This window comes from Pseudorca crassidens, chromosome 12 (genome assembly GCF_039906515.1).
Source record: "Pseudorca crassidens isolate mPseCra1 chromosome 12, mPseCra1.hap1, whole genome shotgun sequence".
Classification (NCBI taxonomy): Eukaryota; Metazoa; Chordata; class Mammalia; order Artiodactyla; family Delphinidae; genus Pseudorca; species Pseudorca crassidens.
In genome coordinates, this window is record NC_090307.1 from 29,088,339 (window position 1) to 29,104,085 (window position 15,747).

Sequence of the window (15,747 nt, forward strand, 5' to 3'; positions counted from 1 at the left end):
AAAGGCTCTCACCCAGGAAAGCCCATGAGTGAAGGTTGGGAGTGTGTGTAGCAAGCGAGGGCTGGGCGTGCAAGGCCAGAGGCCAGCAGGGTGCTCTGCTCACAAAGTTGCAGGACCACTTGAGAAGATATCTCAGAGCATCTCCTGAACCTGCTGAGATGATTTTCACTTATTTTGTGGAACATGACAGAAAAAGAGGACAAACGCACATGGTTCAGGAATAGAAGAGTTTATAAAACTTTCACAAGATTTGACGAAACTATCCCTCTGAGTGCTCAGGCATCTAACTATTCTGGTCCCAGTTTACAGAGAAATGGAAACATTGAGAAGGCACCTGCCTGTGGGTCTTCAGGAGGGCAGGCTTAGAACCTTGGGCTTGGGCTCAACCTCCCGAGCCCTGAGTGAGAAGCTGCCTCAGGGCTCAGAGGGTGGACACGCTGGGATCCCAGCTTCCCGACCCTGAGACTGAGGCAAGGCACTGGAGGTTTCTGCACCTCACTGCATACAACTGTAAAATGGGGATAATAACATCTCCACTGCCGTGGTGGGGCGGATTTAGTAGACAGTGTGTGTTGAGTGCTTGGCAACGTTCCCAGCTGCACTCAGCAACAAAATGGTGGCTGTGGCTCTGCTCAGGAAAGCAGCCTGCACGGCCAGTTGCTTTTCCCTGTGGTTCAAGTTTTCCATAAAAGAATGACTCTCCTCTTCCTCTGAGGCACAGTTCATATTCTTCAGCAGGAAATGAGGAAACGTTAAGAGGCTGTACACCGAAGGATCTCCAAGCAAACATCCACGGACAGCAAGGCCTAAGCTTAAGCAACCAGTAAGATTTTGTGTGACTTACAAAATGAGGTGGGAACAGGAAGAAATACTTTTCTTAGTGATGGTTTTCATTTTTTTCTGTTTTGTTTTTGTTTTTATTTTCTCCACCCCCTGCCAAAGGATTAACATGCAGGTTCTTAAACAAGGGGGTCCCCCATTTACAGCTGACAGCGGCAGCTGCAACTTCTGACTCTCCTGCAGAATGGCAGGGAATCGAATCAAAAAGAAAAGCAAGTGGACAACCTTTCCTCCGGGAGCACGAAACACAATACCAGCCTCTCGCCAAACCCAGCAGACCCCAGCTCTGATTGGAGGTTGCCTTGGAACAAAGGGAAATTGGTATTTAAAAAAAAATCTTCTGAAAGCCAACTCAGCAGATGGTTTTTTCCTGGGCTCCAAGAGAGGGGGGTGGGGCAGGGAGGTGGGGGTAGGGGAAGGATGCCGGGATAACCCAACTGCCACCAGGATACAGATGACTGAGAAGTGACAAAGATGGGTAAAGAAGGCTGACCTCTCGCCCCAGAATTTCACAAAGGGCAATTACACCATGTGCTGGTGATCTGGACTAAGCCGCTGATCACATCCAACCTGCAGCTGCTGTTGACCACAGCCACGTCTGGGGGCTTTATCCAAAGCTGGGGAAGAGAGAGCCTAGGGATATTAGAGGAAGCCTGGAAAAGTTTAATTAGAGACTACAGCTTGTTAAGAATCTAATATAGGGTAGTTCTACAGAAAAACACCTTATATTTCCATTTCACTTTTAACATTTCAGAACCACTTTACAACCGTGCGCTCAGATTATCTTCAAAGTAATGTGTAAGGAAGAGACACAGTATTAATCCCCTGTTAAATATGAGAAAACAGAGATTCACTTGCTAGAAGCAGAAGGACTCAAAACCAGAACCCCCAGCACGGAGTGGTCACCCTCCCCTCAAGTCTCAGGCCAGACAGGGCTAATGGAATCTTGTTTTGGACAGGTCCTTTGCTGAATCCCACATTTTCAGTCCAAACCAGGACACCTAAGAATACTTTTGTAAACAGCTTCTAGATTAAGTCTCAGTGAGCCTATTATCCATAGCTCTGTGCTGCATGTACTGCCAGCTATCACTTCTTACCATGTCTCACTGCTGCTATGCCCTGATGAGGAATGTTCTCCAGCGGGGAGGTGGCTGTAGGTCTCCGGGATGAAGCTACAATGCCCAGGTTCACCCACAGCCTAGACTGGGAACATGCAGGAGGAGCAATTAGGTGAGCTGCACAGGACTCAACTATTCTCTCTTGAGGAGGTACCAGCAGGACCAGCTAAAGTGCACCATTCAACGATGGCGTCCTACTGCTAGTAACCAAGAGACCAAGGGTCTGATGAAGGTTTGAGTCTCTCCATTCCCTCTCCCCTGGTAATTAGTTGTAACTTAGGGCAAGCCAGATTAAAAACCCTCAAAGTCCCTCCCTCAGTCTTTAAAACAGGGAGGAATAACAGCTGCTTCATGGAACTATCCCAAAAACAAACCAGAAAGAGGTTACAGTTGGGCGATGCAAACCCTTTGTAAAGGTACTGCGCAGATGTGACGGTTGCTACCAATTTTCCACACTATGCACTATCTGAAACACTCATTTTGACAGTATGTTGTACTGTCCTGGGTTTTACCCTAAATGCTCTGAGATCAATTCTTCCAATAAGAACTGTCTATACCCCACACAGCATTTATGCTGAACACAACCTACAACTCTGTAGATTCATGTCGAATTTAGATGCTTCAACTCTCCTATGGTATATCTGGATGGGAGCACAGAAAAGGCAGCATGATGAAAAGTTTCAGATGTTTCTAAAAAACCAATGCAAAATATACAGGGCTGACTAGACAGAAGCTGTTTTGATAGAAAAGAGAGTTTTTTTCCATAGAGCTACCTTCATTGGCACAGAGCTAACAAGAACTTGTTTGACACCCAGGCCAGGAAATAAAAGACACAACTTCTGTCCTCAGAGAGCATACACCGTAACCGAGAAGAAAATACTTTACCTTTGATAACACACTTTTAAAACTTTTTTAGTTAGATCCAAAAAGGCCACTATGTAAATGAGAAAGCAGGTTCACAGATGGTGGAGAACCATCTAGGGATGCCCCAGTACGAAAGCACAGAAGACGAACTCTGAGTGAGAGGGCATCTACATTTCAAAGTTGCCCTATTTCTGTGCCTTCTGCGTAGTCCACAGACCCTAACTAGACCATCTGACTAATCTTTGACTCAGATCCCTGCCTAGAACTATGCACAAAGAAATGATAAGAAGGATAATGCAAACACCTGCATTTTGGCCCAGAGTCCACTGTATGTAGGATGTGATGATGTGGACCAGCAAAAGTAGCAGAAGGCAATATTAAATTGGAGTCTCCTTGACCTTGAGCTCAGTATACACTGACAATGATGAAGCTGCCAGAAAGCTGACAGAGCCTGGGGTCCTGTTAATAGAGATACTACGCTTAGAGTGGAGGAGGGCACAGTCCCCTGCAGCCCCAGACCACCTTCCAGTTTTGTCCTCTGCTCTGTGAGTCCTCCCCACTGATGCCTTTTAGGAAGGACACTGACAAAGTGGCATTCCTGGCATAGGAACCAAGGTGCTTTGGCATCAGGAAACGATGGAATCCCAGGAACTGGAAATATTTAGGCTTTAAAAGAATGATTTTAGTGCAACGTAAGAAAGAGCTTTACTAAAACCAGAGCTGCCTCAAGAGGTAGCAGCGAGCCTCCTCCCTGAGGGCCATTGAGCAGCGGCCAAATAACTGTCCATGAGGGATTTTGGAAGGTGTCTTCTGTTTGTTTATGAGCGAGGCTGCAATGGAAATATTCAGAGGATCTTCTGACTCTCAGTGAAGTCCATGATGCTGGAAGTGTGACCCAACTGTGGGCCCATTCTTTCCTTTTGACCCATAGCTTCTGTGGTTGGCCTTCGCCTGCCTCCTGACCTGGTGCCAGATTCTGGCCTGTGTCAGATTTAACTCCTGGTTCTCAGACCCTTTCTGGATCTCCTGATCTTGCCTTCCTTCATGACCCAACGGCACCCATATCCCAGCATGATGCTGCCCTGCCGCTTACTCAATGGCAGTAATCCAGTAGGAAGACTGGGAAGTTCAGGAACCTGATGGTGCAAGAAAGAGCCCCACAGCCAAATAAACCCGTGTCCACCTCTTGCTCCCCTGAAAGGACAAGGATGGAGAAATCACGGAGATTCCCACTGTATGCTACAGATAGATCTCCTTTAACCACACCCATGATCCACTCCTTTAAGGCTGTTCTCCAGAGATACAGTCTGTTGTGAACAATGCTGAAACCCCCGATTTGTTTAGTGTTGTGAATGGGTTCTCATTCACAGCACTGAACAAATGAACTAACTGGCCTGGCATGAAAGGCTGCCCACGTTCCCGGGCACATTCATATCTGCAAATGATTACTTCTTATTGGCAAGGCATGGTGGTCCACCTTGAAGGACAGAACTGCTGTCTGTCCCTGTCCCTTCAAGAATTCTCTACCCACTCTGCTCCATCTCCACCAATCCTCCCCCACCCCACCCCAACTGTGAAACTGGCTAGAAAAAGACACTGTGGGAAAAACACCATAAACAAGGTCTAGAAAAACACACTGAAGCAACCTGCATTTGATACTAATGATGATTATCAAATGGCCTCAAGGGCCAGGTACCAAGATGGGAACTGCTTGGATTTTTCAGAGTCAATAAAGGCCTCCACTCTTTCCCCTGGTGAGGTCAGAGGCTGGTGGGGAGGTGAGGGAAGTTAGTCTGAGGAGGGAGGGGCAGGCAAGAAAAAGCACAAACCTGGGACTTCAGAGGCAAAGGCACACTCCAGGTACAGACGGAGGCCCCCTGCCTTCATAGGCCAAGATCCAATGGAATACTATGGAAGGTGGAAAGGAGCCCTAGAAGTTATGTCATCCAAACCTGCCCTCAGTGCAGGGACTGGGCTGGCTATCCTGGGCTGACATGCTCTGACTGCGGCCTCAGCTTGCACCAAGCGCTTGCGGCTTCACCAGACAGCACATAATTCAGACTCCTGCACACACTGCATACAACAGCTAGTCCATGTGGGTGTTTGCATGCTGTGTCTGTCTGCACACCTCCTGGGAACCTGGCTCTACTGAGTTTCTGCCTTCCCACTGGCAGCCTCTCCCTCTGGCCACTGGCTCCTCTTGTGGGCATGCGGGGAGCAGAGTCTTAATGCCACCTTCCAAGTCAAGTCACCCTGAGGACCAAACGAGTTGAAACCATTTCCCCAAAGTAACTTGGCCATGTGAAAATTATAACACGAATTTTTAGCTTATTGTGGATAAACCAAACCCTATAACACAAGGCTTCATTGCCTCATGTGTTTGATTTCTGTATGTAAGGCAGTCAGGAGCCTGAACCAATGCCTGAGGCCCAGGCTTTGAGAACCTCACTGCCACATCCCCATGTTCTGTGCCTAGGAAACCTTAACCAGACCCAGCGACTTCCTGACCAAAGTGACTCATGTCTCGTGAACAAGAAAGGCAGGAGAGGGACATCCTGGGATGTCCTGCATTGTAGTGTTTGGAAGGTGGGATGTTTTTCATTTAGAGTTGCAGGAATCAGAAGACCCAAAGGATGGGGTAGAGAAGGGCAAAACAGGATTATTTCTCTTGCCTTTTATTAAAAATAAAAAAAGGCAACGCAACTGAAGGTCAACTGGAAATGCCTTAAGAGAGGACTTTTCAAGGATGTAGAATTGGGATGATGGAGAAGGGCAGGTGACTCTGCAAATGCTGGGAGCGTGTCAGGGGTGCAAGGAAGCACCAGCTGAACCCCACTTGATCGTTCTTATGACACTACTTCGAAAGTTTCATTTTGAGTCATGCTTTGAGCTTAGCAGCAATCCTGGTTTGGCAGATAAGTGACCACAGAGATAAAAGACCTTTGAATCATCTCTAAATAAATCCCATACCAATTCTCACCACCAAGAAAAAAAAGCATTAGTGGCATGCTTTATTAGTAGATGCCTGTGCAGGCATCAGAAATAAACACACTGGCACCGCCACCCAGCCAACACAATTCAACATAGCCACGAGCAGTATTAAAACAGGATCAGCCTAAAGAAACACATGGCTTCTTAGACAGCCCACCCCTCCTAGGCACCCAGCACAACTGCAGGTCACTGTGTACCTAGCTGTGACTGTACTGAGGAGGGTCCTGTGGGTGACCTGGAAGAGAGAGAAGCAGAACGGCAATAAAGGTGATGCACACTGAGTGAGGTGCTGTGCTAAGCGCACCAGGCACTTTCATCTCCACAAGACACCAGCAAAGAGATGCTACTATTATCCTGGTTTTCACACAGTTAGGAAACTGTTTCAAGGGGTTAAGTAACTTGCTTAAGGTTATAGGGAGCCCAGGTTCTAGTGCAGGTTCTCTGCAGAGAACCTGCTCTAGAATCAGGGGATCTGAGTTCAAATCCACTCTCAGGACAGGTACTCTTTCTAACAGATCCCTTATTTCTTACCTGAACAATTCAGGGAATGAATGACTCTCTATCAGACGAGAACACAATTTTCTTGCTTTTACTGACAGGTTTATCTTCAATGGCACAGAGTTCACCAAAGGATGTTCCTTGTTGAAGTCCAAAATGAAACTAAGTACCAAGAGAAAAAGAGCCAGCACCATGCTTTAAACCCCCAGAGAATCCCAAACACAGGAAGAAAACAAGAAGCACACAAGGAGGGAAGAGGGGAACCAAACATTCCCAGAATATCTTCATGGAATGCAAGTCTGATAAATCTCACCACTTTTTAAGCTCAACTCTGACATTTGCTCCCACGATTTTAGGCCTTTTGACACTGGGGCAAAAAGGAAACAATCTGATAACAGAACAGTGGGTCCCGAAGAGAGGTTAAAAATTTTGTTTATAGTAACTAGTTTTCTTAAAGAGAAAGTCTTGCCTCATCTAACAGAATGACTCTTTAAGTTTCCAGTTTTTGGAAGAGAAATAAGGCTTCAGAGGTCAAAAGCTGTTTGTTTTCTTTTTCTTTCTTTCTTTTTTTTTTTTTTTAACATGCAAAAACTGAGATCCAGGAAGGTAAAGCATTCTTATTGAAGCTGTTAATAACAGAGGCAGAGCTGGTACGTAGGGCTCCTGTCCCCAAGTCCAGTGTTCTTTCCCGAACACCAACTCCAGATGTCAAATGTAACCTGTTGCTCGGTAGATACAATTACTTTATGGAAAAGGTTTTTAGCTCTAAAATAACTATAGAGAAACCTATCAGGAAACAAAATTTTCAGGCACTCTGATGAATAAATAGGAATGATGCTGCTTTAAAAAAAAATCTATAGAGAGAAAATATAAAATTAAACGAGAGGGGAAATTCAGCTTCTTGTGAAGAAATGCTGACCAGAGCTGCTCTCCCAGCCAGGTTGAGGGTGTTGTAGGGGAAGAAGCTCATATACTCCCAGGAGTTCAAAGCACCACATTCACATACCCTGAGGAAGGGAGGGCAAGCCCTCACCCAAGCAATGCACCTCGGAGTGACCAGAGAAGGGGCTGCACAAATGATGGCGAGGGAGGGACGCCTGAACCCTAAGGAGGGTGGAAGGCTCTCTGTTGGATGCTCAGGACCACCCATCAGAGTGGATGAGGAGATGGAGATGGGTGCAGCACCAGAGGTCCAGCAATCTGAGCTACCTTTCATCCCCTGCCCAACATGCCCTCCCTCCTGCAGCCCCTCCAAACTGCTATATCCCATAGAGGGTCAGGCGAGAAATGTGCATCTCAGCAGTTTACAGGGGAAATGGAGAACCCTGGTGCAGCCCTCCTTACTGACAACTGTACTACCAAGTCTCTCCTTTTATGCTTCTCTTCCCTACATCACTTTCATCATGTTCCCTGGACCCCCAACCCTTCCTTTCCCCAATTCAAAGCCTGCTGAGCACTTCCATTACTTATAGAATTAAATGCAAACCCATTCATTTATTTGATATTCATCACTCTCTGCAATCTGATGTCAGGCTAGCTTCCCATCTACACCACCTAAAAAGCCTTTTTTCTCTCCCATATTTTGTGTGTTTGACACGAGGGAGGTGCTATTTGAAGTATCAGTACATGAATTTGTGACCTGTCAGACTTCCCAAGAGAGGGTTATGAGTGCTCAAAAGAGAATACAGGGTCTTTCCATACACATGTGATGATGTTCTACATGGGGTTACTAAGAAGGAATCCTGATCATGGATCAGGACCATCGCAGGCCCTGAGGAATATGAGGTTGATGTCTCTGCTGCTAGAGAAAATAGGTTCTCCTGATGAAGCTGGGGGAAGGGGAACATTAAGTCTAAGGAAACAAAACAGAAGCATATAACAATCCATAAGCACAATAAAGGAAAAAATAAGACTCTAACTCATTAGGCTTTGAAACACTTGGAATTTAAGACAGCAGGCCAGGTTATGATCCTGCCATCCTCGCCAATATGGGAAAGTGGAGAGAAATGCCCTCATGCTGGATCCTCATCTCCCAGAAGCCCTGTCCCGTGTGGGCACTTGAGGCCTGGACTCCAGTATTGGCCAAACAGTCTAGAAGAACTGACTTCAAAGGCCAACTCTGCTCCTGCTTATCTGAAGCCACTGAGCCTCAATTTCCTCATCTGTAAATAAATACCATCTGGGGCTTCCCTGGTGGCGCAGTGGTTCAGAGTCCACCTGCCGATGCGGGGGACACGGGTTCGTGCCCCGGTCCGGGAGGATCCCACACGCCGCGGAACGGCTAGGCCTGTGAGCCATGGCCACTGGGCCTGCGCGTCCGGAGCCTGTGCTCCGCAACGGGAGAGGCCACAACAGTGAGAGGCCCGCGTAACGCAAAAAAAATAAAATAAAATAAAATAAATAAAAATAAATAAATACCATCTGTCCGACAGGACTGTAATAAGGACTAGTAGAGAAAGTGAATACAGATAAAAGAGCTAGCCGCAGGTCTGCCACATGGCTCAATAAATCGGAACTATTACTATGACGTGTGCTCTGTAAATTACCCATTTTCTCCTAAAATCTTACATTGGGTTATATCATGTGGAAACTAGCATCTCAATTTGGCAGATGAGGAAACCAGGGCTTCAGCAAGGTTATATTCCAGATCCAGAGTCACAAAGCCAGTTGGTGCAGATAACCACACCACATTTTCTACCCTGGATCACTGTACAGTGCTTGTCTCAGAACACCCTCTCCTTCTCATGCCATTGAACCTGGTGGGTATCCTGACACCCACAGAAAGTCCTCAGAAAGAGGAGAGCTGCTAAACTCTGCCCAGCTGAGAGCCTCTTAAAATACAGTATGTTAACACGTATATATGGAATCTAAAAAATAATAATAATAATAATTCTGAAGAACCTAGGGGCAGGACAGGAATAAAGACGCAGACGTAGAGAATAGGCTTGAGGACACGGGGAGGGGAAAGGGTAAGCTGGGACAAAGTGAGAGAGTGGCATGGAAATATATACACTACCAAATGTAAAACAGATAGCTAGTGGGAAGCAGCCGCATAGCACAGGGAGATCAGCTCGGTGCTTTGTGACTACCTAGAGGGGTGGGATAGGGAGGATGGGAGGGAGACACAAGAAGGAGGAGATATGGGGATATATGTATATGCATAGCTGACTCACTTTGTTATAAAGCAGAAACTAACACACCATTGTACAGCAATTATACTCCAATAAAGATGTTAAAAAGAAAAACAAAAAAAAACCTGTCATTGTTGGAACATTTTAAGTTCACATGTTATACCTGAACTTGCTTCTAGAGACTCATTCTCATGTTCTCTATTGTTTTTATTGAGTGACCTAGAAGGAAAGTAGAGGAAGCTTAAGTTATTATACCACTTACCTGAGTCAGTCTAAGATGCAACAACATGGGTGCTGTGATAAAGAGCAAGGTGCATTTATGGGATCATCCATCTGCAACTCAGGACCTGCCCAAAGGACAATTCTGAGGCCCTAAAATATGTTCTGAGCTCTCTTTTCAGCCTCCACTTCTTACCAAATGCTGCTCTTACACCTCACATAAATCAATTCATCATAAACCCTCTTCCAGGCAGCATCTCAAGTGCCATCCTAAGTTTACATGGAAGGGAGGTGATCTGTCCGCTGGTTAGAAGAGTCCACGCATCCTTGAGCCAATTAAGTGGTATTTTCATGGGTCCCTCCTAACATCCTACTACTGAAGTGGCCCTGTTACCTGAAAATCTGTAACAACTCTCCAGTTTGGAGGACTGGGCCTAGGTTTGAAATTTGGAATAAAGCTCTTAAGCATACCACACATACATCTCCTCACCCCACAGCAGTAGAACATGTACAGATAGAAGTAGCAGAAAACTAGCTGTGATATGTAAGGAATGCCATAATTATCCTACAGAACGTTCTTTTTACAAAAAACAATGAGAAAGCAAATCATTTGGGATCCAATATAAGCTGTCTTTGCCAAAGGCTGTCAAACAATGACTTGAACAAAATTGATTGGTCTGCAAAAGTAAAACAAACAAAAACAAAAAAACAACAAGAAAAGCACATAATGATTAACGCTCATTTTTCCCCAGCCTCCAAGTTTGGAGGCTGAATCGTGCAAAACAAAATGAAATAAAACAAAATCCTTGTTATCCTAAAACTCACTGTCCTTCCCCTAAGTCACGGGTCAACAAGTGTTTTTGGTCAGAACTAGATAGCAGATAGTTTAAGCTCTGAGGGCCATACACTCTCTGTCACAACTACTCAACTCTGCTGTCGAAGTGCAAAAGCAGCCATAGCCGAAACGTAAATAAATAGATGTGGCTCCATTCCAATAAAAATGTATTTATGGACAGGGAAATTTGAATTTCATATAATTTTCCCATCTTACAAAATATTATTCTCTTTTTGATTTTTTCCCAACCATTCTTTGCTTGTGGGCTGTATAAAAATAGGCGGGGGGCTGGATTTTGCCCACGGACTACAGTTTGCCAAACCTGCTCTAAGTCAGCATATATGATCAGGTGATACCCAAGTAGGCATCTCCACCTGCTCAAGCACCAGCTCAACAGAGCCTTTTTCCAAGCTCTTAGCAAAGGACCTGAGTCCCAAGGGCCACTCCATGTACACTTCTTCAGTGAGCAACCTGCCTCAAAATAAAAAATCCAGAAGACTAGATTTTAGAGTGAGACACTGATCTGATGCTTACAAAATGCCATCCTCATCCTTTTCCCTATCTCAAATTACTGATCATGTACTTCCCATTCATACAAATAAATAAATTCTGCAAGCTCATTCAACTGAACTTTTCCGTACAAATAGTAAGCAAGGTTTCCACCTTTCCACCTCAGCTCCAGCTTTTGCTTACTCCTTGTTTGCAAAACAACAGGCACTTGAAGAGTAATAAAGTTCACATTCTATCCCAATAGAGATCAGAGAACTTCCTATCATCTATCAAATGATTAAGACCCAGTACCGATAACTTTATTCGTTCATCTCTGGAAAGAATCAGCTCTAGGCATAACGTAGGAAGAATAAAGGAGTACAATATGAAGCAAGCTTCTAACAATTTAAAATTTTCATAGATATTCCCATTACAGTGCCAGCATAACACAGCACTGTACATTGAATTTCAGCCTTTCTCCTTCCTTTCTTCCCCCTCCAATTGCTCAGGCTTAGAAAAGCATACTTGGTAAGTCACGTATTCAAAGAAGCAATTTCTTCTCTCTTTCCAATAAAGCACAAAAGGGCATCCAACTTTTTGGGTGAGAATGACCAGCCTGAGAATTTCAGATATGAGAGTGGAGGTCCATTGCACATTTCAGCTTTGAAATCATCCCCATGTCACAAATTCCAGAGTTTTATTCTGGGGCATTCCAATAGACAGAAGCCTATATTTGGGAACAATCTTATGGCCTTAGGAAAGTAGTACTGACCAGGACAACTTACTCTCTTTCTAGGATAGTGAATTTGGGTTTGCACACCCAAAACTGTGGGCTGCTACTCAAACTCTGGCAGTGATGGGGATGGAGGGAAAACTGTTACCACAGTTTTCAAGACTGGTCACCCACACAAAAATCCAACAACACTCTTTGTGCCATCTCAGTGACCAGGGTCAAAGACACTCATTTTCAAAGCTGAAGAGACCCAACTCCAAAGCAAAGGCTAACTTTCTGAGCCTGCTTGCATTTCTTTGCATCTGCTTGCAAAAATCTCAAAAGTTTCCATGTGCATCTAGATAATCCTTGGTTTTATGACAGAGAACCCACAAAGCATCGCAAAGTTGTAAATGGGGAGGGGAGAGGGGAAAGCACTACCTCTATGCTACATAAAAACACACCAATTTCTAAAGATTCCTTTGTGGTCCAAATGTTAAAGTAAAATGGCCAACTGCCCTGGCTTGCCCAGGACTGAACCTGGATGCAGGACTTTCCGTTTAAAAACCAGGATAGTCTCAGCAAACTGGGGGTGTTGGTCACCCAGAAATGTCTCTTCTAGTCCAAGTTTTTGGATTTTAACTTCGACAAATCTGCCAAAATGCCTAGCATAAGGAAGGGCACAAGCCCTACACTAAAGAAACAACATGATTCTTAGCAACTTTATTGAAAATGACTACCCCAAAGTTCAAAAACCACTGTCAACAGAAAGACTACAGATTATCTCTGGGCTATAAAGGAGAGAGGTTCATTCATATAGACCATTTTATCTTCCATCATGTCCAGAGTCCAAATAATTATGATGTGGGGGAAAGAGTTACAAAGACTCTGGTTAACATCTACTACCTAGAACTGCAAAACTCTGTCAGCAAGAGGGCTCCTTTCAGAGCTGTTCACAAGACCCAGAGATTCTTGGAAACAAAAACTTTCTAGACTAGGGCAGCCCTCTGCTATCACAGCTGAGTGCCACACCCCTCCCAGAAATGGAGGTCTATGTAACCCTCTGTGACACAAAATAAATACAATGAAACCTAGATCCATACATTCCCAACCAAAGAACATCACTAAATCACCTAGAGAGCTCCACACCCACATTGACTTTTATGAGGAAAATGACCATGTACCAAGTTCATTCAACACTCAATCTTAAAAGTCTACAGTTTGTTAGATAAAGCTTCATGCCAGTCCCCTACCCCTTCCCTTTCTCCAGCTCTAAAGCTCACCACTGGCTTCCAGGATAATGATCTCTCAGCCCTAGAAGAGCCTCATTTACTACAAAGACTGGGCTTCCTCAGTCAAGTAAGTGATTTATCTATTGTAGAAAGATTTACAGCAGTGATTGAAACCAAAAGGAGGTTATAACTGTTCTTGACTGTTCTGATTGACCAAAATTTTCAACATCCTACTCTCGACTGTGAGAACAAATGCAAATATTAAAGCAAAAAAAACAAAAAACACCCTCAAATTTTGTCACAGCTTAGCCAGATCTGACCCAGCCAATTGGCTGCTACACAATAAATAGGAACTTCCACGATTATAATTTTAGTAGTTTCTTTTTTGCTTTGTTTTGTTTTGTTTTTGGTCGATAGTATCCATAATAATAAATTGGATCCTATACCGAGATATCACAGACATTTATTCTGCAGGTCCTAAGTATTCCATCAAGGAGATTAGTAATTTATAAATAATTAAGTAATAAGCAAATAGACCCTTAAAGTTTGAGGATAAAATGGCAAAAACAAACAGAAAAAACCTAGTCAACAGGGATCCCTACCTTCTTTTTGGAGTGGCTTCTTTCCTCCTCCTTTGTGGCTTTGCTATTTTTCCCAGCACGGGACACCTTCTGGTCCCCAGACTGCTTGATGGTGATCTTGATCTCGGGTGGGCATATATAGTTCTCCAGATTCTTTGGGGGTTTCTTAGCCCGCTTCGTGGTCTGAATCTTCAGCTTCAGGCTCCCCTCTGTGAAGTTTGCCTCCTTGATAGAAAACTCCTGTTCTTCCAGACCATCTCCTGCCACCCATTTCTCACTGTCTGCATTGGAGTTGGAATCCACATCCCGTCCTGAGCCCAGTTCATCCTCCTCCTCTGGCTCCATGCGTTCTCCGCCTACTGGGATTCCCTTCCCAGTCTCCGGAGCAGAGAGCAAAGGTTCCCCTGCACAGCCAGGAGCAGTCAAGGGCTTGGCTGAGGAGACCGGCAGGAATTCCGACTCGCTCCCCCTTTGCCGGGAACTGCTTAAGACTTCCCTGGACTCCATGACAATCCTACAGTCTCCAAGAGTTCTCAGGAGGGGGACGGGGAAAAGGGAAAAGGAAAAGGTGAGAAGAAAGGGCACCCAAAATTCCAAGGAGAAAGTGGTCCAGCTGCTGGGTTCAGAGTCCCAGGGATGGAGGTTGTTCAGAAGGGATCAGATCTGCAACTGAGAAGCAGAGAGATAATTAGCCATGGCAGGAAGGAAAATGACCTCAAAGGTAACTCACACTAAGTTCCAGAAGCCCCATCCCACCTCACTTATCTATGGCATCAGAAAAAAATGATTGGAAATAAATCAAACCAGAAAGTGCACATCCCCAAATTATATTATATTGGAGCAGAGGGGGAAACACACGCACACACACAGCCTTCCATTGAATTGTTATTAATTTTTATGGTTGTGGGCCCAAGGATAAAGATAAGAGAGGTGAGTCCTCCGGTCCAATAACAAGCTAGATGCTTCTTATACTAAAGCCACAGCTGGCTGAGTCACCATCAAAGCCAACCATGATGAAAGGAGGTCTAAGTGCTGATGCTCAGGTCTGTGGAAACTGCATCTGGCTGGCTTCTTGCACAACTTCCCTCTCACATGTGAAGAACAGTCTGCAAAGCTGAACACAACCCTGGGCTGCCTGGGCCAATCTCTCCATCCCCTCAGAAGAAGAACTTCTGGACCATTCTTCCTTTATTATCTTTCACTATGAATTATTTTAATCATGCACAAGTCTTGTCTTTATTTCTTAAAATAAACAAATGCAAAGCTTAGGTGAAGCCTTGTAAAAGGAAAACAAAAAGAGTTCAGTGAGAAATTACTTCTAATGCTGTGATTAATGCAAAACAAATGCTAAAAATGTTTCCAACACAAAAGTTATTTAATCATTATCAATCATTTAGATAAAAATAGTCACCCGAGACAGTTTTAATTCCCTTCCTAGACCTTAAATAAAGTACCGTATGTCTACATGACAACAAAAAAGAGAGGGGAGAGAGGGAGCATTTCACAGGCCTCTGGAAGTGCCAGGAATCCCCCCAGGATTTTTTATTCTGCCTTCCTCCTCACCAAACCATCATAGGATCAGCTAAACTATCCTTCACCCTTATTCACTCCATGTCCCATTATTCTCAATTTCATATTCATCATTTTTAAAGCTCAAAAGAAAGCCCAAATGCTCATTCTCAAGAGAAAAACCTCAAGCCCTGGGGCCGCCCTCAACTTCAAGACATCATCTCCTTCTACCCCTGGCTGTAGGTAAGATTACATCCAAGCCTTCACAAATGTCTGAACAGTCAGCAGAAGGCATTACAGCATACCTTAGGCTGCTACCTTTGAACCCATCAATTTAAGGAACTGACCAGCAAATGTGCCCACCAGAAAATGCCAAAAATGCCTGCAAACATACATTCAGAACAGCCAAGAACTGGAAACCGAACGGGTACTTCCTCCCACTGGAATCAGTACATTTTCAGCTGACGCCCTGTGAGGAAGACAGCCAGCAAGGCAGCAGGGCTTCAACATGGACCCTGCTCCCCAGAGAAGCCCAGGAACATACTCAGCTCCTGGAAATTGTGCAGCCCCACAGAAAGACACGTTTACAACTGCTTCCACTTAGGGGAAAACCCAATGAATGCAGCACTTCTTCAAGAGAAGTGGCTGCCTGGTGAGAGCATGAGGCTCCTTCCCAAAGTTGTCAAGCAAACACTGGACTGCCACCTGTGCCCCATGCTACAAAAGGG

General features: G+C 44.8%; 1 protein-coding gene across 3 annotated transcripts in view; it reads right to left on the reverse strand.

Annotated features, from left to right (window-relative positions):
• The window catches only part of SETBP1 (SET binding protein 1), a 376,816-nt gene that overhangs the window by 342,691 nt on the left and 18,378 nt on the right, over positions 1 to 15,747 (reverse strand). For all 3 annotated transcript variants that reach the window (XM_067699221.1, XM_067699219.1, XM_067699220.1), the window contains exon 2: positions 13,532 to 14,179. In XM_067699221.1, the coding sequence (XP_067555322.1) occupies positions 13,532 to 14,017 (486 nt within the window). In that variant the 5' untranslated portion in view covers positions 14,018 to 14,179. The remainder of the gene's footprint in view (positions 1 to 13,531; positions 14,180 to 15,747) is intronic.